The 27,897-nt window shown below is 36.4% G+C and overlaps 1 protein-coding gene across 1 annotated transcript in view; it reads left to right on the top strand.

Annotated features, from left to right (window-relative positions):
* Plxdc2 (plexin domain containing 2) overlaps positions 1–27,897 on the top strand; it is a 363,495-nt gene that overhangs the window by 182,240 nt on the left and 153,358 nt on the right. The window contains exons 3-4 of the mRNA XM_048367888.1: positions 6,422–6,568; positions 24,036–24,105. Of these exons, the coding sequence (XP_048223845.1) occupies positions 6,422–6,568; positions 24,036–24,105 (217 nt within the window). The remainder of the gene's footprint in view (positions 1–6,421; positions 6,569–24,035; positions 24,106–27,897) is intronic.

The raw sequence follows: 27,897 nt of genomic DNA, 5'->3' as shown, positions 1-27,897 counted from the left end.
TTGTTGCTTCTCCTAAATACCTTTGCTCTTCTCCTTCGCTCTTGGATTCCTTCATAGTACAGGACTATTTGCCGGTCCTTTTGTAAGAGCTCTCTCATTGGCTTCTCTACCTCTCCCACTAATTCCCTCCATGCTATTCTTTCCAGAGTGGAGTAATCCTTAATCTTTTAAAAAATTTTCTAAATCTTTTCACTTCCTCTTCTACAAAGGCTACCCACCACAATTGGAATAAAAGTTTGGCTTGCCATGGGAAATTTCTGTAAAAAAACAAAAGTAGTATTCAATATCATTTTATATTTTCTAATGTATGCTCACATTTATATCCAGTATCCTTAACTCCTGTGTTATGATGTTGACTATTTTTATTCTAATCTTTATTTTACAACCTTAAATCTTGAGGCTCAGAGAGTAAAGTTTGTTTTCAAAATTAGACACAGAAGAGTAAAGTAGCATCTACTTCTTATTCTAAATATGGATAATGTGATAGCAAGTCTTCTAGCAAAATCTCATTTATAGCTACTCTATTGCTTGTTCACCATTTTATTAATCTAAGATGTTAAGATAGTGAAAGCAGGGATATACTAGAAAAAAGGAAAGAGGTACTGAAGAAAAGCTTTGTTCTCTGAGATTAAATGAGTAGTATTATGGGGGAAAATCTTACTAATTAAACTATATTCATATATTTGTTACATAAAATACCAGGTAGACAAGTTTGGGATTGTAACAGTGAACTTAGAAAGGAGCATATGGGCCAAGTGTGGAGGAATAGTTTCATAGAAAGAAACCAACTTTTCCACAAACATTGGTTATGTGACATGCTTAATTGAGCTATAAATTTTTAAAAGTCAATCAAGTAAAAATTTTGTCAATAGTAGTCATTTCTTTCTTTTTTTCTCTCTAAAAACTACACCAAGATGGAGAGCTGTGATTTCCAAAAGCCCTTTTAGATAAGAATGGAAGTGTTTTACTTGCTCTGGGAAATAGTATGTATTTTCAAAGATAACCTATGTGGGATGTTTTTGATAAATCCAAACTCAATGAAAGAATATGTATGTGATACTCACAAAATTGTGTCCATCTTCAAATTCATATATGAAAACTCTAGCTCTCAATGTGATTATCTTGTAGCTAGGACTTTCAGAAGTTAAAGTTAATTGAGCCATCAGAATGGGATTCTAATCATAAGGGTTTAAAGTTCTTATAAGATGAGAAAGCAACTCCAACGTACCATCTCTTAACTTTGTGAGAACACTGTGTGTGAACACTGAAAAATGATAGCCTTTTACAAGCCAGTGGAGGTTACAGAAGTGTCAAGTTATCTGATGTTTTGTTTCTTCATTCATAATTTGTTTTGTAGTATTGGGTACCTACAGACTTCTCTCTTTAGTGAAAAGGATACCTCATGGAAACCTATTGCATGTTTTCTTGGGTCTTGCTGTGCCCTTACATGGAGCAAGGAGTCCTTAGAAAAACTGTTCTTCTGTATATGTTTTTTTGCTGGTTTTCTCCAGTCTAGAGCTGCAAGGAGCAAGGAGGGAAATCTCATCTCTCTTCTTTAAGGGTGCTGACCCTATGGGATCAAGACCTTAGCCAAGGACATCCTTTACCCTTGATCTTTGCCTAAACACTCTCCAAATACAGATCCGTGTGATTTTGCCTTCCACACAAGAGGTTTAAAGAGAAGACACAAATATTTGTCTACAACATCTTTCCAGAATAATTTATTTCCTTATTCTTTTTAAAAATTTCATGCCGTATTTCCAAGAACTATATTCTGTGTCCATTGATTTGGAGCTATTTCTATCCTATTTCTTCTCCTAGTTAATCTCAGTATTTTTTATGGGTACTATCTGTTCACTCTTTTTTTGTGTTTTCAGTTTTTTCAACATATCCTTTTGGTCACTTATCACAGCATGTGTTTTGTTACATGATAGAGAATTATTGTTTTACTATTTATTTCTAATGAGTGCACTATTCACACATACATTTTAAAATATCTTCACCTTTAAATGAGGTCTTTGTAAAATCATTCTTAGGAAATGCAATATATTTTTCAATATATTTATTACCACCTAGGAAAGACCATTCAACTTGCACTATTCTCTTATTCATCATAGAGCGATCTGTAAGTGGTAGCCAATTAATGTAGTGCTAAACATCTTTTCCTAGCAAGTTTGCCTGTGCCTTATATATCAAATCAGTCACAGATTGGTAGCCATATAGTACCCTCTGGATTTTTTTTTTTGGTCTCAATGAAATGAATTTGGAGGTCAGATGTTATTATTATGTACAGCAATATGAATCATCTGCAAAAATTGTCCACCATAAAATCAATGTAATACCCTGAGAAGGTGAGAAGAGCATTTGGGTTAGGAATTGCACAGCCTGGCTGCTGCAGAATAACTAAGCTGTCCTTAGAACGACTGTTCTTCTGTATATGCTTTTTGGTGTTTTTCTTCATTCTAGAGCTACATGTTTCCAGACATTTTTGAAAAGAAAAATAAAACAACCCTGGATTTATATAGCATTTATAGATACCCACTGTGCCATCTACTTTCAGGAACAGTTGGTTTCTAAAATGAATTGGCAACCAGGCATATCACAGTAGTGTTTTGTTTTATTTTCCATGGTATTAGAAATGGTTCACTTTCGAGAAGAAAATAAAAATCATCATTGCCAGAATGAATTTTGACAACTCTTTAAATACCATTACCCCCATAAAAGAACATTATGTAGTTTGAATAATTTAGTAGTGCTAAAATGTCACATTTTTGAAGCATTTATTTTATGGTTTTCCTGAATATCTGAGCCAAAAAAAAATCTTTCTGGAATCTGACAACTTGAGTGTCTACATTCCTAGGTAAACAAGAAATTGTCTTCTTGTTTGGATAAAAGTTTCCATGACAACTAGGCAAGCTTCAAGTGCTAATATCAAATAACAAGGCCTATTCCTTAGCTTTTGAGTACTTTCAAAGACATTATAGTAGGTTGGACAGCTCTGGTTTAATTAAGGAGTGAAAGTATATTTTTGTGTGGCTCAATCTGTGATATACATTACAATTAGACTATCTCATGTGTATTATTCCTCTTAATTCATTATTTCAACACAATGATATTCTTTTCCTTCCTCATACATTTGTATTTTCCATTATTTTTTCTCTTTGAATTTCAGTTTCATTAAGTAGTGGCACAAAGAAATTACTGTTCAAAAAATTCAGTGTATGCATCCTGATTGATGTCATCTCTTTCATCATTCTCTCCCATCCCTCCCAACCCATTCCCTCAAACTGCTTAATCATGTAGAAAGCACACAGAATATTATGACTACATTCTGTCCCCCTTCTTGTCTTCATTTGTCTACCCCCTAACACTTTGATTCCCCCCCAACCTTCAAGTATTGTTTCCTGGTATTTCCTTATTGGATTGTGAGTTAACATTGTTAAGGAATTATCTTATTTGAATTCTTGCCTGCAAATACCATACTTCGGTGAATACACTTGTGTACACTTCCATACAACTCCATAGGTGTCTACTTGTACATTTATAAATTGATTCTAGCATCCATACGTGAGAGAAAACATGCAGCAACTATATCTCTGGACCTGAGTTCATTTGACATATTTTTACCACTAAAATTCCAGAAAAATACTCATACATATACATATATACACACACAAAATGGAATTATATACATATATGTTTATATGTGTGAGTGTGTGCATGTGTGTGTGTGTGAGGTGTGTATGTCCTCCATTTTCTTGATTCATTTGTTTATTGAGGGGTAGCTAGGCTCTTTCTATACCATGGCTATACTAAATTGTGCAACACTGAATGTATTGGGTTTGTTTTTTTTCTTTTAAGCCGAACACTGCACTTGATAAGCTTGCCATATCCCAGCTAGAACAAGTTGGTGTTTTCACTTTATCTGCTCAATGATACAATGATATTCTCTTTTTTTTCAATGTGCTGATACTGGGGCTTGAACTCATGGCCTAGCATCTGTTCCTGAGCTTTTTTGCTCAAGGCTAGCTAGCACTTTATTACTGGAGCCCCAGTTTTGGGGCGTGGGGAAGTTAGTTGGAGATAAGTCCCGTACTTTCCTGTCCTGGCTGTCCTTGAACTGTGGCTCCAGTGGTAGAGTGCTAGCTATCCTTGAGCAAAAAAGGTCATGAACAGTACCCAGGCCCTGAGTTCAAGCCCCATAACCACCACAGCCACCACCACCACTACCAATACCACCACCACCAACAAAAACAAAGCTACCTGAACCATGATTCTCAGCCTCCTGAGTAGCTAGTATGAGCCAGTGGCATCCCACACAATGAAATTGTTATTCTTTATGATAACTTTAAACTAATTCTTTATTAATAATAAAGATGCGGGGTTAAAGAAGCTAAAAAATAATTTATAAATGTTAATTTCAGAAATGATACTAAACTCTGTTTTGAAAGTTTATGACTTTATGGGTTACTAATTACACAAAAATTTTAAAGTATCATAGGATCTTTTGGATATTTTGCCTAAAGATCGTTTCATTGACCTCAGTATTGTAGAACTCTATAATAATACTTGCAATAAGGATGAAAATTTTTCACTTTTAAGTTGAAATTTGTTGAATACTTCCTTCAAGGAAATCCTTCCATACCACTCATTAAACATTAAATAAATTATGTTTATTTGTTATTCAGACCTAATGATTACTGGCAAGTTTCACAATCATCCATTTTGGCTCGCTACTTAACCTATAATACCAGCATTTAATGAGAGATGTTTGTCATGTGCAAATCAGTATCCAGAAAATTGTCACTTCTGAGTTTCAGTGTGAAGCACAGGAGCACAGTAAACCCATAAGTAGGGCCATCTTCCCTTGGGCTGTGAAGAGTTGGATACCTACCTCCATCTTCATAGCTTCTGTTCCCTCCTGAGCACATTCCTGGTCCTTCGCTCTTGTTATATGTAATCACACAGAACTTGTACACAACAACCAAAGTAAAAGTAGAAGTTTACCTGGAATCTTTATTAAAGAAAAAAAAAGATGTACTACTTATTGCTAAGATTTACTCATTATTGTAAAACACACTTGAGTCTTTTCTTTCTTTAGTCAGGATACAAAATTCCTTCAGAATACAGGTTAGAATTTTCATTTTCTTTTGTAATTTATATCTATCTATCTATCATTTATATCTTAGATTTTTTCCTTTTGTAATTCATGTATGTACATATAAATATATATATATGAGAGGTAGATCAATAGATACTTATCAGTATCTATTCATCTATCTACCTAATATCAATCTAACTAACTACTTACCTACCTATGTAATTATGGAGCAAGCTATGTATGTATGTGTGTGTGTATGTATGTATGTATGTATGTATGTATGTATGTATGTATGTATCTGTCTCAACTTGAAGACTTTTGAAGAAGAATATGGGACATGGCATGCTTATTTCAGAAACATTCAAGAATACTTACATTTCATTCAATTAACACTTAAATTAACACTTACATAATAAATTAATAAATGTATTAGATAAAATTCAAATCCTACAATTTGTCTTTTAAATCATAAGCTTTATATTCAATAAATCTTATATCTACCTGAATGTCCTATGATTTTTTTTCTATTTACTGACTCTTCAAATTATTCAGCACAAATGCATTGCATGGTTAAAAAATTTTTTTTCAACCAGAATTAGCTAGGAATCAGATGATTTGTCTGAGTGTTCCTCAGAAAAATTCCCTTTCAAAACATTTAATTCTATTCGTCAAGTGGGAAACATTAAAAAAAAATGAAAGCTTTGTGAAAGGCACCATGTTGTTACCAATAATGAAAAATAAAAGTTATTATTCAGATATTATCTGAAAAAAGATAAAAGATATTGTCTGAATATCTGGGGCCATTAACCAAAGGCAAGCTCTAATATCATTTTAGAGAATGGAAATTAGAATTTTCTATCAGTCACTAGTAATTATGGCCCAGACTTTCAGCACATATTTCTAAAAGAAACATTTTAGTTTCAGCAGCAATTAGGGTTCTCTTATTACTACAATAAAAAACATATGTCTTGGACACACAATATGTATTTTCTTATAAGTTTTGTATGCGTAACAGTTTTTTTTAAAGATATCATTGTCTATGTATCTCATTTCTCTAGTTTGAGCATTAGTATCATATCTAATTTCTAGGATTTAATAAAAAGTATATCGTTTTTAAAAAATGGTTTTGAATTTTCACATGTTAATTCTATGAAGAGTTTTCAATATGGTTTTTCCCACATATAAACACAATGCACTTTGAATTCCTTTTGCTAAGTAGTGCAGTCTGGCTTGAATTCATAGTCCTTTGGCCTCAGCCTCTTGAGTGCTAGCATGCACCAATTTTCTGTTTTTGATATGCCTGCTTCTCTATGATTGCAGGAGGACACTGATCACAATTACTATTTATCTCGGATATATGGTCCATCAGATTCTGCCAGCCGGGACTTGTGGGTGAACATTGACCAAATGGAAAAAGACAAAGTGAAGATTCATGGAATTCTGTCCAACACTCACCGCCAAGCTGCAGTAAGTCCTTTCACTATTATATTATATTATATTAATTATATTAAAGAAACTGTGAGCTGTTTTGACAACCACTATTAATGGAATTGGTCTCTTAGTGTGTATAATGAGTAATGCTTTAGATTCAAAGTTGAGATTCATCTTGCATCATATTTAAGCTTTACAATCCATGATTTTTTTTTTTTTTTTGGCCAGTCCTGGAGCTTGGACTCAGGGCCTGAGCTTATTTTGGTTCAAAGCTAACACTCTATCTCTTGAGCCACAGCATCACTTCTGTCTTTTCTATATATGTGGTACTAATGAATTTAACGCAGGGCTTCATGTATGCAAGGCAAGCACTCTACTACTAGGCCATATCCCCAGCCCTTCAATCCATGATTTTACAAAACATTTGAAAGACTACTTGACTTTAGTATCTTTCATTGGATATGGCTTTATTTCCCTTGGCCGAGGAAAAGCTTAAACCAAACTCATTGGTGATTGAAATATCATATGTAGAACAAATTATGAGCTTTGGTGAAGAAACTTAACTTTAAGAGAAAGCATTAAAACCTACAAGACATCAGAGTGATATTTTACATATGGGATCATTATTTACCAGAGGAGTTTCCTTAAGTAAATGATCTAACTATTCTGAAACATCATCTGTAATGTCAGAATGAGAAAGACTATTCAGAGTGGTGACTCTCATTCTACATGTCACTGCTATTTTCTTTTGGTAGATCAGATGAAAATTTAGATGGATTGGCTTTTTCCATTTTCAAAACAATTTGAATATTACTAACATCTTGTTGTTTCTTAGAAGAGGTCCAAGTAGTGCCAAAAATTAGACAACCTACTCACAGTGTATAACTAGTAAGCGAAACTGAGGTATTAGCCTGGTGAAAATGTTGCTCAAAAAAGCATATACCCAATGGATGATGCCCTATTCTCAGGACATTCTTTGGTAATCATTTCCAGTTAAATACCAACTTTATCCTTTTTAGAATTTACTATTTTTTTTTTGCAGGAATGACAGTGATCTTGTCAATGAGTCCATGTCTTTAAAATGGCTTCCAGTGAAAACAAAACATGTTTAACTTCTCAAGTGCAGTTGACATTTTTTAAGTTTTTTTGTTGTTGTTATCTTTAAGTCACTGTACAAAGAAGTTGCCATTCAACAAGGCAGTTGATGGATTCAATGCATCTTGATTGGTGTCATGTCTTCACCTTCCCTCAGGCCTCCCAACTTTATTCCTTACTTCAATTTTCTTAATTTTTTGGGATATACATTGAATTTTATGAGTGCACCCCCATTGTCCATTATTGACATAAAATAATAAGATTATCAGTGGGACTAACTCAGAGGGGTCACTGATTTGATAAATGTTAAATAACAAGGTTTTGGGTAATGGCTTTCCTTGTGTATACATGGAAGTTCTGGTGTCTGGAAATCAACTTTCAACAGCTAAATGGAAATTAATTATAGTTCCTCGTGATGAGTCATTGAATTTCAGCATAGAACATTTTAAAAAAAATTGAGTCTGAGAAACAAAGCAGCTATTTCTCCTTGTTGAATTCCATCATCCATTTTTAGTTGCATATCCAGGCAACCCCAGGCAAAATGACAGATTCTGAAATGGTGCACTGTGGATATTAGAACAGATTTGCCAAAAATGAGGAGAAAATGAGAACAATTACATCAGGACCATATTGATGTGGAGTTTATTGCAGTGGAGAACCTTCTAGTTACATTCCAGTGTTTCATACTGCCACCTATACGTGATGCAATGTGAATGTTGATGTCTCTGTGGGGTGATTCTATGCAGTGGCAGCCTGGTGTTAGTAGATCCTGTTAGTGAAATCTCTACAAGGAGCAAGGAGCTCCCCAATGAAAGCCCTCACTTTCTTCCTACATTTGTGGATGTCTGCCATCTGTTTCCATCTGTTGGCAGCTTTGTGTGGCCTGTCCCTCCTGTCCCAGAGCCCTTTTGAACTAGGGTTGCATTGGTTATCTTATGACCGTGGCTCTGTTATGTTGCTGTTGAAGATCCAAAGAGTATGGCTGTCTTCAGTTCCTGAACTAGACGTGGGGGAAAAAAAAGCTTCTGTGCTTAACTCGGCCAGTGTTTTATTGCAGTGGGGATGAAATATTGTCAGTTGTTCAAAGCCTTCTAGCTACTGTGTCATTGTCATAGTGTGAAGTGTTATCATTCCAGCTGTTCGAAATTGGCTTTGTAGCCATTTCCATAACACCTTCACAGAAACACACACACACACACACACACACACACACTGAATGTACACAGCACACTGACAAGTACATGTTCATGCATGCACACATCCATATACACACATACCTTCACATATCTACCTCCCATATAGATACAGTCCAGGGGATTGAACTCAGTGCTTCATTCTTTCACTTAATTTTTTTTTCCACTCCAGGCTGGTACTCTACCTCTTGAACCACTCCACCCCGTGAACCACAGGTCCTCGTCTATTTTCTTTTTTTTTATGGTTATTTAGAGGTGAAAAATCTCATGGGCTTTTCTACCCAGGCTGGCTTCAAAACTCAATCCTCAGTTCTCAGCCTCCTGAGTAGTTAGGATTACTGGTGTGAACCACCAGTGCCTGGCTTATAATTTTCCTTTTCATTTCTGAAAGCATTATTTTGCCATGACTATAATTTAATTCAAGATGTTCACATTTTCTAGATAACCTCAATTTTCCTAGTTGGCCTCCCCACCTTCATATTCCTGTTTCCTTCGTCCATTTCCATCGTGCCATTGGTTGTCAGACATGGTGCCAGGATTATAATATTAAGGTAGTATTATGCTAAGGGGCTTAAGAAAACCCACCTCATTCTTCCTTCAATACACACACACAGACACACACACACAGACACAGACACACACAGACACACAGACACACAGACACACACACACACACACACACACACACACACACACACACACCCCTCTCTCATGGACCAAATCATAGCTACTTTTTTCTCCTTGAAGTTATTGAAAAGCCTAAGCACAAGGAAAATGACAAATGGACATGATTCTTGATGCAAAGCATTCTACTAATTGAGTTTGAAACAGGATTTAATTTTAAGCTCTATAGGAAAGAGGGTATATTTCTCAAATCTTATAAACAGTAGCTGTGATTTACATGCTCAAGGGCATGTATTGTGTCCACAAATTAGGCCAGCAAAAGCAAAGAAAGCCCTAGCTTGGGAAAGATGCTGAGGCAGCTGACCAATCCAGCTTTGTACCAGAGGAAAAATGGAGGAAGCCTGAAGATTGGTCTTCCCAGAAGTGACAGTTTCCCAGCCCTCTCTGCTTCCTGTGAATGGGGAATGGAGAAGACAGGGGAGGGCCTTCCAACCCAGGAATATTACCTTTTGTGGGAATAGAACTGGGGATGTGAACAAAAGATTTGGTGCTTACTAGGTTGGCATAATACTGCTGAACCATGCCTCCAGCACTGCTTTTTGCTGGATGTTTTTAGGTTTCACTCTCCATCCAGGAACATTTTGAACTCTACCTTGGGCTTCCCATCCTGGTTGGTCATAGCTAGAATCACAGTCATGAGCCATGAAGTCCAGTACCCTATGGGAGACAAAAATTTCCAGGACTTTTTTGCTTACTCCTTCTGGCCTTTAATTTCAGTCTTCTTAATCTCAGCTTCCTGTGTATATGTGGAAGAAAGGCATGTGTCACTGTGCCCAGCTATGGCTGGAGGAAGCATCTTAGAAACTTATCTTCCTGACTGGCCTCAAACTGCCATCGTCCCATTCTCAGAATCCCAGTGTAGTTATGATTACCACCATGAGTTAACAATTCACAGCTTACCATGACTTTCTCTTTTTTTGGGGGGGGAGGGTGGCAGTTGTGGGGCTAGAACTCAGGGCCTGAGCCCTGTCCCTGAGCTCTTTTGTTCAAGGCTAGTGCTCTACCATTTTGAGCCACACCTCCACTTCCAGTTGCTGGTGATTAATTGGAGATAAGAGTCACATGGAGTTTCCTGCCCAGGCTGGCTTTGAACCACAATCTTCAGATCTCAGCATCCTAAAGAGCTAGGATTACAGGCATGAGCCACCAGCCACCTGGCTTTGACTATGGCTTTTTTAATGAAAAATTTGTCTCTGTTCCCATGTATAAGCATGATCCTGAGCTGTAATTTGGAAGCTTGGCTCAATATTCCAGAGAGAAGAAGAGGGAAGAACGCAGGTGCAAGTGTTCATTAACAACCTCAGAGCAAAGCAAAACATAGAATTACAAAATTTATATATTGGGTAGGTATTTCAAAACACACGGATTGCTCCTTCTTCACCTTATCAGCCACCAGATCAAGAACCTTCATATCCACGTGCTTGCAAATCTCTCCATTGTCCTTTTGTTTAAATGCCATTTTCCCCCATCATTATTTAAGAAATAATAAAAGGCAGATAATAGAACCTGGTTCATGAATTCCCAAATAATGGAAAGTGAAAATTTTATCTAAGTCTCTACCATATGGCAAGCACTGAGAAGAGAACTTTCTCGGAAAATTCTTAGTTATTTTTGTATTTTGGGCCCATATTCAGCATTATACAATTACCAGCATGGAAATCTAGAAATTTCTGTCTAAACCTGGAAATCAACCTGAGTTTATTTCATTATTGTATGTGGGCCTCTCAAATTCTACATATTTGTGATTTTTCTTCTGCACTTCTAGATCACATTGCTTAATTCATTACTACATACAGAATTTGATTTAATGACTAGCCTATATTAGAATTATTCTGTCTTTTGAAACCCCAAATGACATTCTATTTCACATCTCTGAGGAGGATCTGTTACCTAAGTAGAGTCTGAGATTAGCGTTTGTATTTTTTTTTCTTCTGGGATACTGACCTCTTTGAAATCTTAATTTTATGACTTGAAAAAACAAGAAAGAAACAAAAAAAAAATTGCCTGTTTTGACTACTCCTCTCCCAGCTTTGCTAATTGAGAATAAACATGAAATAATTTTACCAAAGAATACTGAAAACCTTAAAATAATACTGAGCTTGTAGTTATTTGAACGTCCTCACTCTTTTAAAAGAATTACCGGCCAAATTAGCAGACAAATGCCTCATATCTAAAATATATGCAGGACTAAAAAAATTGCATTCCTCCAAAACAAAACCGCAAAGAACCAATAGCCCCCTCAACAAGTGGGCTAGACTTAAAAAGAGACTTCTCTGATGAGGAAATGAGAAAGGACAAGAAACATATGAAAAGTGCTCTACATCACTGGCCATAAAAGAAATGCAAGTCAAAACAACATTGAGATTCTATCTCACCCCAGTAAGAATGTCCTACACCAAGAAAACTAACAATAATAAATGTTGGAGAGGATGTGGCCAAAAGGGAACCCTACTTCATTGTTGGTGGGAATGTAAACTGGTTCAGCCACTCTGGAAAGCAGTATGGAGTTTCCTCAGAAGGCTCAACATAGAGCTCCCCTATGATCCAGCAGCCCCACTTTTGGGCAACTACCCAAAAGACCACAAACAGGAACACGCTAAAGCCACCAGCACAACAATGTTCATCACAGCACAATTTCTCATAGCTAAAATATGAAACCAACCAGATGCCCCTCAGTAGACGAATGGATCAGGAAAATGTGGTACATATACACAATGGAATTTTATGCCTCTATCAGAAAGAATGACATTGCCCCATTCGTAAGGCAATGGAAGGACTTGGAAAAAATTATACTACGTGAAGTGAGCCAGACCCAAAGAAACATGGACTCTATGGTCTCCCTCATAGGGAATAATTAGCACAGGTTTAGGCAAGTCACAGCAGTGGATCACAACAGCCCAATAGCTTTGCCCTTATGAACACATAAGATGAAGCTAAGTGAAATGAACTCCATGTTATGAAAATGACTGTTACGTCAATGTTGTAATTATTTTCAACATGCCATGTGAAACCGTAGCTTCTATTGTTGATGATCCTCTTGTATCCCCTTCTTGTGGTTGTACCTGCACTATCACTGTATCTTATCTGAGTACATTAGAAACTGTGTATACTGGTATTAGAACTAGGAAAGTGAAAGGGAATACCAAAATCGAGAGACACAGGATAAAAAGACAAATGACTACAAAAAAAATATTATAAAGATGATGTACCGAAGGGTTACAGTTACATAAGTCAGGTAATGAGTATATTTCCTTTTTTTTTTTTTTTTTTTTTTTTTTTGCCAGTCCTAGGGCTTCAACTCAGGGCCTGAGCACTGTCCCTGGCTTCTTTTTGCTCAAGGCTAGCACTCTGCCACTTGAGCCACAGCGCCACTTTTGGCCGTTTTCTGTATATGTGGTGCTGGGGAATTGAACCCAGGGCCTCATGTATACCAGGCAAGCACTCTTGCCACTAGGCCATATCCCCAGCCGAGTACATTTCCTTTTGAACAGTATCACCCCATCCTTCAATTTTCTCCCAGGTTTTCTCCTCCACACCCCTCTACACCCCAAGTTGTATAGTTCATTTCCAACATGGTATCTAGTAAGTATCATTGCATTTGTTCACCCTTCATCCCACTGTTTCTGTGCTTTTCCCTTCCCCTCCCTAAATCAGATAAACTTATATGCAAGAAAAGGGCACATAATTTTTTTTTTAATGTGAAAGTTCTAATTCTTTAAGACAATCGAAGAATCCTTATCAAAGAAAAAAATAGAGCCTGATAGAAGTTAACAGGAATAAAATAGTTTTTTGGTTTGCACTAGGGGAAGAGGCCTTAGTGTAGATATTGATTGGTTCAATTCTGAATGTAACACTGTCAAATAAGGATTTATAACCAAGTAGTGGAATGGGGGATGGGCAGTGGATAAAAACTGCTAAGAGGAAACAGGAAGGTTAGAGAGAATTGTGACCAAAATGATCTGAAAGGATTCTTCTAGAGGCTTCCAGGGCAATCAGCCATCAGCCAACACGTGGCAGATGAATCCCACCCTTCAGTGTTTGATTGAAGGGGAGGATTTCTTGCTGAGCTAACGTAGCAGCATTTTTCTTTATAAACTGAACATTACTTGTGAGTACACAGTGGAACCCAGCAGAAGATTCAGAACCTGACTAAAATTTGGTCAAGCAATGCATCTTCATAGGACGATCAGATAACCAAGATCAGCATGTTCACTAAAATGAATGAGCAGATATTTGCTAAAATTGAACGGTACAAAGACAGGCATAGAAGTCCAAATGGATGGGTGGAGAGTTCAGTAGATGGATACAGCGTCCCTAGGCTTCTATGTATATTATATCTCTCAATATTTTTCATTCATTTGCCAAGGTGCACTTTGCCAGACACAAACACATTCTGGCTCTGAAAATGTTTTGATCTTTCTATCTGTATGTCTGGTGAGATGTTACTTTTTAAGTAGCTTTGGGAAATGTTCAGAGTACTGCTCCTTTTCCTTCTCTTTCAGAATGAAGGTTAAATTTTTTGATGAAACTGATAGGACTTTTGCTATAATATTTATATCTGGTCTTTAAATTGGATGTGGTATTTGTTTGAAAAATTTAAATTGTCCTTGATGGAATTCTCTGACAACTGCAGTATACACATGAATCTTCATTACCAAAATGAAGTTTTCTGCAGAGCTTTCCCCCCCTTTCTTATTACCTCAAGGAGCACCACCCCCCCAAGGTCTTACATTCACATAACACTTATATGGCTGATGGCTGAGACAAATTTGACTACCCGTGGTGAACATAGTCTGTGATTTTCTCATTTGGCACCATTTTGTTATTACCACAAACCAAAAAAAGCCAAGGATGTGTGATTATTTTTTAAATGATTATCTTGAAGGCTAATTAATTTGTTATCTCCATTAGATTATTTAGATAACAGATTTCTGCTTCAGTTTTGTTTATAGTACCCACCTAGGTTTGTTTAAAAAAAATTTTTTTTGACAGGCTGAAAAAGCTTTCCTCTTCATTCTTGTGTAAGTTGTTTCATTTCAACTAAAGTTTATGCCTTTAGAACCCTAGCCTTCTGCTGCAGGATGCTCTTCTAGAGTTGTAGCTGTATATGTTTCTATCACTTGATTTCAATTTAATTGAGTTCTTACAGACAGAAAGACCCAGCTTTCAATTCCTGTAAATTACATATGTTATAAAAATAAATATATCATCTCTCACATAAGTCATATATATAACATATGCAATGAATATACTTATATAATCTATATAAGTAACATAGTATATAACATATAAAAGTAATATAGTATATAAATGTTGTATATGATATATGTGATAAATAATAAATATATATTTATATAATTATATTACAATTATAAATTGATCCAATAGTTTAAAAAATCTGATAAAATCAATAGAAAGAAGAAAGGATTGTTTTGGCTGGTGGACTTTTTCCACTTGTTGAAAAGTAAGGAGCTAATTCCCTGAAGGGAAGATTATAATCAGCTGGAGGTAGGAAGGATCCCTTCATGCTATAAGTGATGAGCTACTCTGCTTCAGAATGGCTGGTCAAGGGGCTGGGGATATAGCCTAGTGGCAAGAGTGCCTGCCTCGGATACACGAGGCCCTAGGTTCGATTCCCCAGCACCACATATACAGAAAATGGCCAGAAGCGGCGCTGTGGCTCAAGTGGCAGAGTGCTAGCCTTGAGCGGGAAGAAGCCAGGGACAGTGCTCAGGCCCTGAGTCCAAGGTCCAGGACTGGCCAAAAAAAAAAAAAAAAAAAGAAAAAAAAGAATGGCTGGTCAACCAAGTCAGAATACTGGGCAAAAGAAGGTCATGAGAATCACTGCTTTAAAAGTGCTTAGTCAGCACATACCTGTACACAGTCATTTCCTCAGTGGAAAATTTCAGCCCATGTAAAGGCTGTTAAGTAAATGCACTTGAGACCATATTATTCAGAAATCAATCGGTTTATCCCTTTAACACATTACACATTTGCCAAGGTTTCCTTACAGTAATGGTTTGTAAGTCTCAGAGAGCGTTTATGTAATATAGAGCCTTGTTATTCAAGGTGCAATCAAGGCAGCAAATAACAGCAACCCTAGCACTGTGTGGACAATGTAGGATTTCAGCTCCCACTCTCTTGGCTCAGGCTTTGAATTTTAACAGGTATCGTAAGTAGAGAAGTTTGGTGAACTTAGCTGAATAATAAAAGTTCACATTGCTAATCTGAGTAATTCTAAACATTTGCAAGCACAGGCAAGCTAGTATTACCCAAGATGCTTCCTAGATCCAGGCAATGTGAGAGGTAAATAAATATAACAATTGCTCCTTAATCTCCTATTCAGTGAGCCAGAATCAGATAAGAGAAAAAGGTTTACATTTCATTTTCCAATTTATTAATATTCCCTTGAAGAGTCTCATTCCCCATTCTGCTACTTAAATTTTCAATTTTCCTATTTTAAAAGGGCTGAAGATGTTAGAAGTCTATCTCAGATAATCAATTTCATTGCTGGACTCTATTTCTGAAAAAAGTAGACAGCTCCTCTACCTATATGTTTGCATACTGATGACCTCTTTCTCATGAACAATTTGATCTTTTGATCAGATTTTTGGCGTTTTCACTCACTGAATTAGTAATTCCTGTCCCATTGGCCCCTCCCACAGTGTGACAATTGGTTAAAGGGCCACATCTTCAAATCCCACTTAGTAAATGAATTATTCATAATCCTGACTTCTGCACCCTTTTATTTTGGAGTCATTTATAAGTGAGACTCATTTGTAGCCTGGAAGTAGATCTACAAAAAGCCATTTTCTGTTTTACACACACAAACACACACACACACACTCACTCACACACACATCTCTCATATTCTATTCTGTCTTTGGTATTTACGTGGTATTAAACCTGTCAATTTTAATTTCCCTTTATCTATCTACCTATCTTTCTCTATTTATCCCATCATGCATCCATCACGTGACAAAAGAAAAACATTTTGAGGAATGCATTTAGGCAATTTTGTCATTGTATATATGTCACCAAATGTGCTGATACACTATACAGAGACTGCATCGTAGGAGCCCACGCTGTTCCATGTGGTCTGTCATTGACTGAACTATGGCTGCATAGCATGTGACTGTACTCATGTTCATCCCCTTCTCCTACCTCTCATAAATGAGAGTATTTCAGTTCTTTCTCTTAAGAGAAAATCCAATTACTATTGACAATTTTCACAGGATTATATAATATGAAATTTTCACCAAGTCACACACTATGGGAAGATTTGAGACTCTTGATAGTAATTGGATTCTCTACCAAGAGAAAGCATGTAAATGCTTTGCAAGCTTGGAAAACAAGCTTCTGTATCTGTCTTTGAGGGTAAGAAATAGTTTAAATGTACAAAGCAAAGAATAATTTGAGTTAGGAAATAGGTTGTTTGGTGGGAGGAAGCCCACAGCTTTGTCACTGGGACTCTGATGGCACCTGTATGCCCTGTCATGGCATCATGATATGGCCAAGCACATCATACCATGGCCACATCAAGCAGGAGTCTCTGTTAGTCCTTATGTAGATCCATTCCACCCCTTTCAGAATTCTGATTTGTCTTGGGGGTTGTGAGTGGAAGGCATTTGCCATTAACATGGGTTCTATCTAGTTACATTTCAATTTGGCTACAGTTCATTAAGACAAAGCATGGTGAGAAATAAGGGCAGATGGGGCAGTTGGGAAGGTTTTCCACCTACAGGCATATTCTTCAACTCCACATGCAATTTGTCTATGGGCACTGCTGACCCAGAGAAAGATCACCAGGCCTGCATCAGACAACAATTCACTTGCTGCATCTACCAAGAGCAAAAGCATCAAAGTTGCCATTACTAAGGGTTCTTGGTGGAAAACATCGTTTTGAAAGCCTTGTTCATCAGAAAGAGATGAAATTGCTAGTATAAAAGAAGACACAAGATGTAATTATCAGGCTCAGGTTTGGGTGTCACTGCCACCAGTCGTTTGAATTTAGTAGTTCTCATTTTTTGTGTGAAGTTTTGTCTTGAAATATTTCAGGCTAATAAAAGTTTTGCAAAAAAAAATTCTGTTGCCATACTGCTTTCACTTCATTCTATAAGTATTAATACTTTAAAAATCAATTGGTACTGTACTTTTAATTAAAAATATGGTCGCCAATCTCACCAACCACTGGTGGTTCACATTATAATCCTGGCTATTTGGGAAGCTGAAATCTGAGAATTGTGGTTTGGATCATTTAAAAAAACATTATTATTAATTAAGTAGGTATACATAGTAGTTGCCATTCTATAAAGTAGTTTATAAACACAATGCATCTTTATCACTGCATCATCCTCTCCATTCTTCCAAACCCTACTCTTTCCTTAGTTTTGTAGGTTATGCCTTGAGTTTTATGATTGCATTCTCTCCTCCTTCCTGTCTTCATTCCTCTACCCCTCCCCTTTTAATCCCACTCCTTTTTGGAGTACCCATTTCCTGGAGCATTTTTGAAGAGTTATTTTGTTTAAGGTCTCTCATTTGGGCTGTCTTCTATTTCTGCATGATTAGGTATCAACCTCTGTTTCTGGCACAAATGCAATGGGAATGGTACTTTGTCCTTCTCTATGCTTCCTAGCAGGAAATACATGGTGGTTTGAATGTGTTGTCCAACATTCATGTGCTGGGGAAGTGTAGCCCAATGAACAGTGGATGGTCTCAGGACTCTGAGAGCAAAGCCTTCCAAAGAGACTGATGTGATTAATGACTTGTGTTCCATATCCCGAGAATGGATTTGCTATGAAATCAGAGTTGGCGTTCTCTGGTGGTCTCTCTCTCTTGCACATTCTTTTGACCTTCTGCTTTCCCCCATGGGATAATTCAGCATTAAGACCCCACCTTCATAGTTCCCTCATGGGATTTCTTAAACTCCAGAGGTGTAAGAATAAGTCTCCATTCTTTACAAATTAGTAGCCTAAAAGAGTAACAATATACATGATTACAGTATGTCTCCTGACCAGTGATATGAACTTCAATTACCTGGTTTTAAAGACAGTCCTACCAGTTTTTGTTTCCCCACTATCATATTACTACTTTCCATCATTAATAGATATCTTGTTTGGAGGCATTTTGTTAGTAGATAATTATACAATTATTTTGTTTCTTATCTTTCTTTGAACAACGAAATCTCACAAATAATCTTGCTCAATAAAGAAAAATATTTAGTGTTATGCCTGTTATATTAAATACTAATTTCATTTTCCCAAGCATTGTAAATTCATGAGTTATAATAATTTCAGTATGACAAACATCAAAGCAGCATCATGTTTCTCATAAACATTGTCTAGTTATGATATTAATTCTATTAGGAAGGCACTTTTTCTGAATTGGTCTTTTTTTTTTTTTTTGGCCAGTCCTGGGCCTTGGACTAAGGGCCTGAGCACTGTCCCTGGCTTCTTCCCGCTCAAGGCTAGCACTCTGCCACTTGAGCCACAGCGCCGCTTCTGGCCGTTTTCTGTATATGTGGTGCTGGGGAATCGAACCTAGGGCCTCGTGTATCCGAGGCAGGCACTCTTGCCACTAGGCTATATCCCCAGCCCCTGGATTGGTCTTTTTTGAGGAGAAGTATTATACCGATATATTTTGTGGCTAAGAAAGAACTTATACCTAACCATTTTGAGCTTTTTATTAGTCATCAAATAAGTACTATTTTTATTTAGGAAACTAGCTTTAAGGAATTATTTTTAAGTCAGACGCTTTCTCCATATATTAACTCAGTGATTAAGGAAGTCTTGGTAAGTATGTAAGAAGAAATCATTTTCAATAAACTTTGAATATCTTGTCTGTATAAATTCAAGATAATAAAATATGACTACAAAGGAATCATTATAAACTGTTCTCATTTGTGTGAGTAAAATCTATTTTAGAATCTTAAAAATATAAAAAGAAAGTCTTGGTAGTATTCAATACCTTGAGCCTTTTAATAGCCTTTAAATAAGTGTGTTGATATTATAGATGAACAAACTTTGGCTTAAATGTGACTTTGTTAAGTGACTAAGGAAAGCACACAATCACCTACTACCAGAAGTAGATGGTAATTTCAAGTGTTTCTATTATATAATCATTCTGGATTGACCATTCAAAAATCAGAAAAGAATGGTTCAAAATTTTAAAAATGAAGTTTCATCGATTTCTATTAAAAGCATGCTGTAAAAAGATGTGTTTATGAATAGTAAAAAGTAGTAGCTAATTAAATGAAATAAGTAAACTCTTTAAAAATTATTTTATGGAGTTTTGGGTATCTGGATTTTAAGGCCATCTTACCTGCCTTCAAAGACAACTTATTCAAGTAAGTTATTTATTGGGTAACTTATTTAGTTATTATATGCAATTTTTGGAAGAAGAACACATCACACCAAATTAACTTACAATTATCATGGTGATCCAATTTTTATTCATTTCCTCCCAAAGTCCATACCAAGCATAAAAAATGAAGCAAAAATGTGACTGAAGATTTTGTTTGACCTACTTTTTGACATTCCTGTTGGAAAAAATATAGTATTAATTTTACCAACAACAATAATAATAACATCTGTGATCAAGAGATAGGCATGTGACACAAACAAAAATTTATTTGAATGATTAAAAATAGATCTTAGAATATTTATAAAATTAATGATTAATTTATTGCTCCATTTTTGAATATGAGGATATTATACTCCTTGTATTTTTTTGATTCTCTGCTATCATGAACTCATGAGATCAGAAATTAATAAAATTTTAGTTACTACTAATTTTCCTCCCACATGCTGTTGTCAGCAAGATCATATTTTATAAAGATTAAATAAAGGAGACTTAAGAGAACCAGAGAAGCACAGCTTTACTTGTGTAAACAGGAGCTGTCTTAGGACAAAAAAGCAGTTGTTATTCAAGATTTTGAAAATGATCTTAGAAATAATGAATGTGTTCACTCCAGATCTTGCTTTTTAAGAGATTTGTATCTCCAGGGCTTTTCATTAATTTATCCTCATAATACTACTAAGCAATTGGCAAACAAATGAGAGGGGCTTCTGCTTAGGATTATAATTTTAGGTGATTAAAATTTTATTAGCAGAAGCTGAGTGCTGGTGACTCATTCTGTAATCCTACCTAACTCAAGAAACGAAGATCTGGTGGGCTGGAGACATGGTCTAGTGATAGAGTACTTGCCTCACATACATAAAACCCTGGGTTCGATTCCTCAGCACCACTTAAATAGAAAAAGCCAGAAGTGGTACTTTGGCTCAAGTGGTAGAGTGCAGGCCTTGCGTTAAAAAAAGAAAAGCAAAGAAAGAAAGGAACTAAGATCTGTAGGACTGTGGCATGAGGCCCAACTGGGGAGAAAGTCCAAGACTCTATTTCCTATAGAATTGGCAAAATGTTGGTTGTGACTCAAGGGGTAGAGCAGGTGAGCAAGCATAGTCAAGCAAGTGTGAGGTCCTGCATTCAAACATAATAGTCTAAAAAATAGTAGAAAGTTTCAGAAAAATAAGGTAGAGAAGCAAGAAGAGATAGGTGGGCAGACTTAGAAAACTGGGTGAGTGGCCTTGAATGTATCTGATAGTCTGTTTGTTGCTAACAGAAATGTCAAGGGGACCTATCTGGTGAATGCAATAGGTGATTGAAAGGCCATAGTCACAGATGGGTGTAGTTTTGACAAAGTTTTAGCAAATAACACAGATTCTGCATCTCTACCCACTATTGGAAGTGTGTTTCCTGTTTACCTTCCAGCCTATGACCAAGTAATACTCTCTTTTGTCTCAAAATCACTGTTCCCAGGTTGAGCATGCTGGCTCACACCTGTGGCACAGCCATGCAGGATGCTAATGTAGGAGCAAAAGCTCAGGGCTAATGCCTAGGACTGAGTGAAATTGAGTTCTGAGCTCCATCTCTAACTCGTAGCTGCAACTATCCAGCTTTTCTCTCATATGCTCTTCTCTACAGTTCCTCAAACTTGTCTCCCTTAACTTTTGAATCCTTTGTGGTATCACTCCATTGGTAATATTCCCATGGACAAGGTTTTAAACTGAGTGATGTGAAGTAAGAAAGAGACATGGCTAGAGCATTTGATTCAAGGAGAACAGGAAGTAATGGGCTACACATGAAGAAGAGTGACTGCCATGACGGGAGAAAAATATGTGGAATACACCACTTTGTAGACGAGACCATCTGTCTACATTGTCATTACTGTTCTGTAGCAGAGTGGAGCAGGCCATGGTGACATGGTCATTTAAACCCAGGAGCATTGCCATCATTGATATTGCTCTTCATGGTGATGTGTGACTACATTTGGATTGGCAGACCTGTTTGCTTTTCAAGAATTTCTTTTGTGTTGTTGCTGGCCCTGGGTTTAAACAGATGGGTTTGTACTTATGAGGCAAGTTCTATACCTGTTGATTCTATATCTATCATCTATCTATTTATCATCTATCTAACTAACCCTAGAGGAAGTGGGATCAGACATGAAGTACGAGGCCTGATTTGGTTAGGTTTGTTCTCCCTTTTTGTCCTAGCTGGCCTCAAACTGTGGTTCTCCCAAACTGTGCCTCCCGAGTAGCTTGTATTACAGATGTAAATCACGATACTTGACTCAAGAAAAACTCTTAGCATGTGTATTATATATACACGCTTAAGTGTGTAGTATACATCAATCTTTCTATCTATACCTGAATCTTATTCCAAACAATGTAAATATATGCAATGGTTGAAAAAAACTCAGGTTACATTTGCTTAGAGCAAACTTGGTGGTTATTGACAGTTTCCTAGTAATATATACTACAACAAAATTGTCTCTGGCAATAAACATGCTTTAGGGGTAAATGTTACCAGTTTACCAGCCTGGATAGAATGATGGTGACATATCTACACGAGAAAGTTCATTTGTGGGATGCTTTCCGACATTTCCTTGGAGATAGATGTTTTTGCCATTTCTGTACTCATCTGAGCATGATCAATCATCACCTATTCCAAGTAGTAGTGTGAAATTGGGTTCAGTTGTTCCTATGTGTCAGCACAGAATAGACATGATGAGAAACCTTTTATGAAGATGTAGCTTTCATTAAAAAAAAGAAAGAAAACCTACTTGAAAGTCACTGTAAATTTTCAGTGATTAATTTCATGCCAAATGAGTCGTTAGAAATCTCTGGTGATATGAAAAGGCAATTATTTGCAAAATTGGAAAGAGCTAAATCAAGGAGGTGTACTTTTCTGTTCTTTTTTTTATTATTTGTACAGTGGGAGAGATATAATGTAGAAACTGTGGGGTTTTAGAATAGTAGCCTTTTACTACAGTACTTTATATGTGATGTTGGGCTCTCAGCAATCTAGTTAGTTTGCTTTTGGCCTCTTATTTTAGGTAATTCATATAACTCAATATTATTTGTAGGTTTTGCTTGGAAATAATATAGCTACTATATGTAGCTATTATTTAAGCATTCAAAAACTTCAATCTTCAATTGTTCTGTTTTTATTTATTTTAGTATATATATATTTAACGCACAGATATACACACATACAACTTTTTCATATTAAGAATCAAAGCTTCAGCTGGGCTCAGTTGGCTCACGCTAGTAATCACTCGAGGTTGAGATTTGATGATAGCAGTTTAAAGCTAGCAGGCAAGTCTCTGAGACTCTTATATCCACCAGAAAACTGGAAGTGGTACTGTGGCTCAGTGTGGTAGCATGCTACACTAGAGCAAAAAAAGATTAGGGACAGTACGCAGGCCCCGAGTTCAAGCTACATGACAGACAAAATAAAAAGGATAAAACAAAACAACAAACCCAAAGCTTCAGGACCCTTTTCAGAAAAAAAGAAAAAGGAAGAAAACACAATTTATGAAATTTCATTCTAAGACTCTCCAATTTTCCCCCATGTCAAATAAAGATAGCTCTTTACTAACCATTTCTGTTTATTCTAAAACTTTTGAAAACAAATATTACCTTTCATATTGGAGAATCTATTGTATTTCAAAAAACAAAATTCTCTTCAGATCTAGATATGTAGGTGCAAGAAATTGTCCTTCATATAACTGCATTTTATTATGAAATACACAAATTTAGTATGCAGTGATGTAAAGTAAAATCTTTGGGTTGTTATTGAATAAATCTTGATAGATAGCATATTCCATTTTCTTAGGAATTAGCCAAACTACAAATAACCTAAACAAGTTATGCATTGGAACGACAGAATGACTGCCTCAATAGGCAACTAGAGAGAATAGCTTGTCCTAAAATTTAGCTTCCCCATAGTCTTCACAAGTTCACAGATAAGCAGACTCTTATTGTCAACTTTTTTCTTTTTTGCACATGCTTCAGATGTTTCTTTACTGGAAAAACTGTTCTTTAGCACCACCCATGATTCAGATTTTGAAGGTCAACTACAGTTCTAATGGAGTAATGTTGAAGCATCTTTTTTTTTTAAGTGAAAAGCTCTTCATTTTACATTAACTATTCTGCACATTATTGATTTTTCTTCTTTGGTGTTGTTCCTTGCAGAGAGTGAATCTGTCCTTCGATTTTCCATTTTATGGCCATTTCCTACGTGAAATCACTGTGGCAACTGGGGGTAAGTGGTTTTCTACCCATTCACCTTATTTAATAATCTCCCATTTCAATGCAGTTATTATTTTTAATTTACCCCATATTCCAGGAGGCATATTTATCGGTGGAACCATTGTCTTCTGGAACAGAGTCATGAGTATACATAATACCTGGGAAAGAATGTAGCTATTGAAAACAATTTCAGCAGAAAAAGTACAGTTATCATAATTTTCAGCTTAGATCCATCATTGCTTTTCTTCTAAATCTTATTTCACTTTTTGGCAGTAAGGTTAAGACCATACAAATGAGGGAAATTGGAAAAAAAAAAAACTAGGAAGAAAATGTTCCTAAGGGAAATGCTGGCATATTCTTTCCTTGCACATGGTTAATATATATGGCTACATACACAACCACATGGATATTAGCTTCAGTGGTTTCTTTTTTTAGTATTTCAATGTGACCTACAATATTCACAACTCATGCAAGAGTCTTAATAATAAACACTGGCATAGAGTTTGAATTTAATTTTTTTTTGCTTTTCTCTACAAATGTGCAGATGAGTTTAGAAATGAGCACTATCATAGCAAGACAGCTGTCATCCTTCAATATCATCTTAGACCATCCTGAAGTTTTTCCAGTGGAATTTTACAAAATGAGCAAAGAATGTAGCCATAGGCCTTAGAGAGAAAGAAAGAAAAGTTTGGAGAATGAATGGAAAACTAAACAGCAACGAAAATTAATGAAGCTGTAAGGCAAGAAACAATGTAAAAAGGACTCCAGTAGTGTAACAAAAAGGCTGTAATCTCCGACTAAGGCACCAGAGACCAGAGACCAGAGTTCCTTTCTTCACAGTCTTCTGAATGTTGTACAAATCCCATTAGTCATGGTACCATATTTTATCACAAGAGTTATGGAGGATTAACAAAAATATTAAAGGTTCATAATCAGAAATAGTAAACCAAATCTTTTGAGCCCCTACTTTGAGCTGAAGTAAATCAAACCACTTTTTTTCTGGCAATGTGCGGTGTGGTGTGATTACTGAGTTTTCCATTTTGTGTTGTAATAAGTATATATAGTGAGCATAATACAGTAATAAACATGTTAGTTCCTATGAAGATTAATAATGAATGGGGATTTTGTTGGTTAATTGGAGATAAGAGTGTAACCACAGACTTTCCTGTGTTGGCTGGCTTTGAACCATGATCCTCAGATCTCAACCTTTGGACAAGTTAAGATATAGGCATGAGCGACGGGTCCCTAATTACATAAATAAATCTCTATGGGTTTGTAGGAATCTGTATATTGTTTAGAGAAGACTAGCTGAGATATTTAGACACTGTGACTCAATGAAACTAGTATTTTGTATGAAAGTTTTTAGCTAAATAACTTACTTGCTTTTTATTGCTTATTAATTCAATCAATTGTAACTGAGGGCCTGTTAAAGGCACTAAACAAGAAAGTTCAAGATGCACCTTAAGAATCGAAGAAGCTTAGAATCTAAGAAGAGGAAAGGGAGTGTTATTAAGAAGTAATGAGTCTTCAATTCTGTTCCATTGGTCTTCAGGCCTGTTCCGGTGCCAATACCAAGCTGTTTTTATTACTATAGCTTTATAATACAGCTTGAAGTTGGGTATTGTAATTCATCCAGCACTGTTCTTTCTGCTTAGGAGTGTTTTTGCTATTCTAGGTCTTTTATTGTTCCATATGAATTTCTGGATTGCTTCCTCTATTTCATTAAAGAATGGTGTTGGGATATTAATGGATATTGCATTGAATTTGTAGATAGCCTTTGGATATATTGCCATTTTGATTATATTAATCCTCCCAATCCAGGAGCATGGGAGGTTTTTCCATTTTCTTAGTTCTGACTTAATTTCATTTTTCAAGCTTTTAAAGTTCTCTTCAAAGAGGTCTTTCACTTCTTTGGTTAAGGTTATTCCTAGGTATTTTATGTTTTTGGGGGCTATTGCAAAAGGAGTTGCTTTCCTGATTTCCGCCTCAGTCTTCTGATCGTTAGCATAGAGAAAGGCCATTGATTTTTGAAGGTTTATTTTATATCCTGCAACTTTGCCAAAGTTTTGGTTCAGCTCTAGTAGCTTGGGGATAGAGTCTATGGGATTCTTTAGGTATAGGATCATGTCATCTGCGAAGAGAGAAAGTTTAACTTCATCTTTTCCTATTTGGATCCCCTTTATATTCTCTTCTTGCCTAATTGCTCTGGCTAGGAATTCTAGTACTATGTTGAAGAGCAGGGGAGAGAGTGGACATCCCTGCCTTGTTCCTGATTTTAAAGGGAATGGCTTTAGTTTTTCACCATTTAGAGTTATGCTTGCTGTTGGTTTGTCATAAACTGCCTTGATTATATTCAGGAATGTTCCCTGGAATCCCAGTTTTTCCAGGGCTTTTAGCATAAATGGGTGCTGGATTTTATGGAACGCTTTTTCCACATCCAGAGATAAAACCATGTGGTTCTTTACCTTGCTCCGGTTGATGTGGTGGATTACATTAATTGACTTGCGTATATTAAACCAGCTTTGCATCCCTGGGATGAATCCAGTTTGATCGTGGTGTATGATTTTTTTCACCCCAGCAAGAATGTCATATATCAAGAAAATTAATAATAACAATTGTTGGAGGGGATGTGGCCAAAAGGGAACCTTACTTCATTGTTGGTGGGAATGTAAACTGGTTCAGCCACTCTGGCAAGCAGTATGGAGATTCCTCAGAAGGCTCAATATAGATCTCCCCTATGACCCAGCAGCCCCACTGTTGAGTATCTATCCAAAAGCCCACAAACAAAATCACAGTAATGCCACCAGCACAACAATGTTCATCGCAGCACAATTTGTCATAGCGAGAATCTGGAACCAACCCAGATGCCCCTCCATAGATGAATGGATCAGGAAAATGTGGTACATATACACAATGGAATTTTATGCCTCTATCAGAAAGAATGACATTATTCCATTTGTACAGAAATGGGAGGACTTGGAAAAAGTTATACTAAGTGAAGTGAGCCAGACCCAAAGAAACATGGACTCTATGGCCTCCCTTATTGGGAATAATTAGTACAGGTTTAGGCAAGCCATAGCAGAGCATCACAAGGCCCAATAGCTATACCCTTAGGAACACATAAGATGATGCTAAGTGAAATGAACTCCATGTTATGGAAACAAGTGATATATCACAGTTGTAACTACTTTCAACGTCCTATGTGTATGTGTAGTTTCTATTATTGATGATGTTCTTGTATCACCTTCCTATGGTTGTACCTACACTATCTCTGTAATCTTATCTGAGTATATTGGAAACCATGTTTACTGGTATTGGAAATAGGAAATTCAAAGGGAATACCAAATTTGAGAGACACAGGGTAAAAAAAGAGAAATAACTACAAAAGCAATACTTGCAAAACTGTTTGGTGTAAGTGAACTGAACACCTGGGGGGGAGGGAAAGGGGGGGAGGAAGTGGGGGCATGAGGGACAAGGTAACAAACAGTACAAGAAATGTATCCAATGCCCAGCGTATGAAACTGTAACCTCTCTGTACATCAGTTTGATAATAAAAATTTGAGAAAAAAAAAAAGAAGTAATGAGAATAGACTGGCTCAAAAACGAGGTGATTTTTATTCAACTAAACAAGAACAGGATTGGGGAAGAATTAACATTTGGCTTTGGCCCAAAGAAAGATAGAAGTTTAATAGTCAAGGCATTATGAATAATTCAGAAAAGGATGGAGAAGGAAGGAAGGAATCGCTCATACAGTGGGATGCTGAGCCAAGTGACAGAGTTGAACCCCTGTGGAGTTTGTTTGGAG

This window comes from Perognathus longimembris, chromosome 18 (assembly GCF_023159225.1).
Source record: "Perognathus longimembris pacificus isolate PPM17 chromosome 18, ASM2315922v1, whole genome shotgun sequence".
Classification (NCBI taxonomy): Eukaryota; Metazoa; Chordata; class Mammalia; order Rodentia; family Heteromyidae; genus Perognathus; species Perognathus longimembris.
Note: the sequence above shows the minus strand (reverse complement) of the source record. Positions and strands in the feature narration are given on the sequence as shown.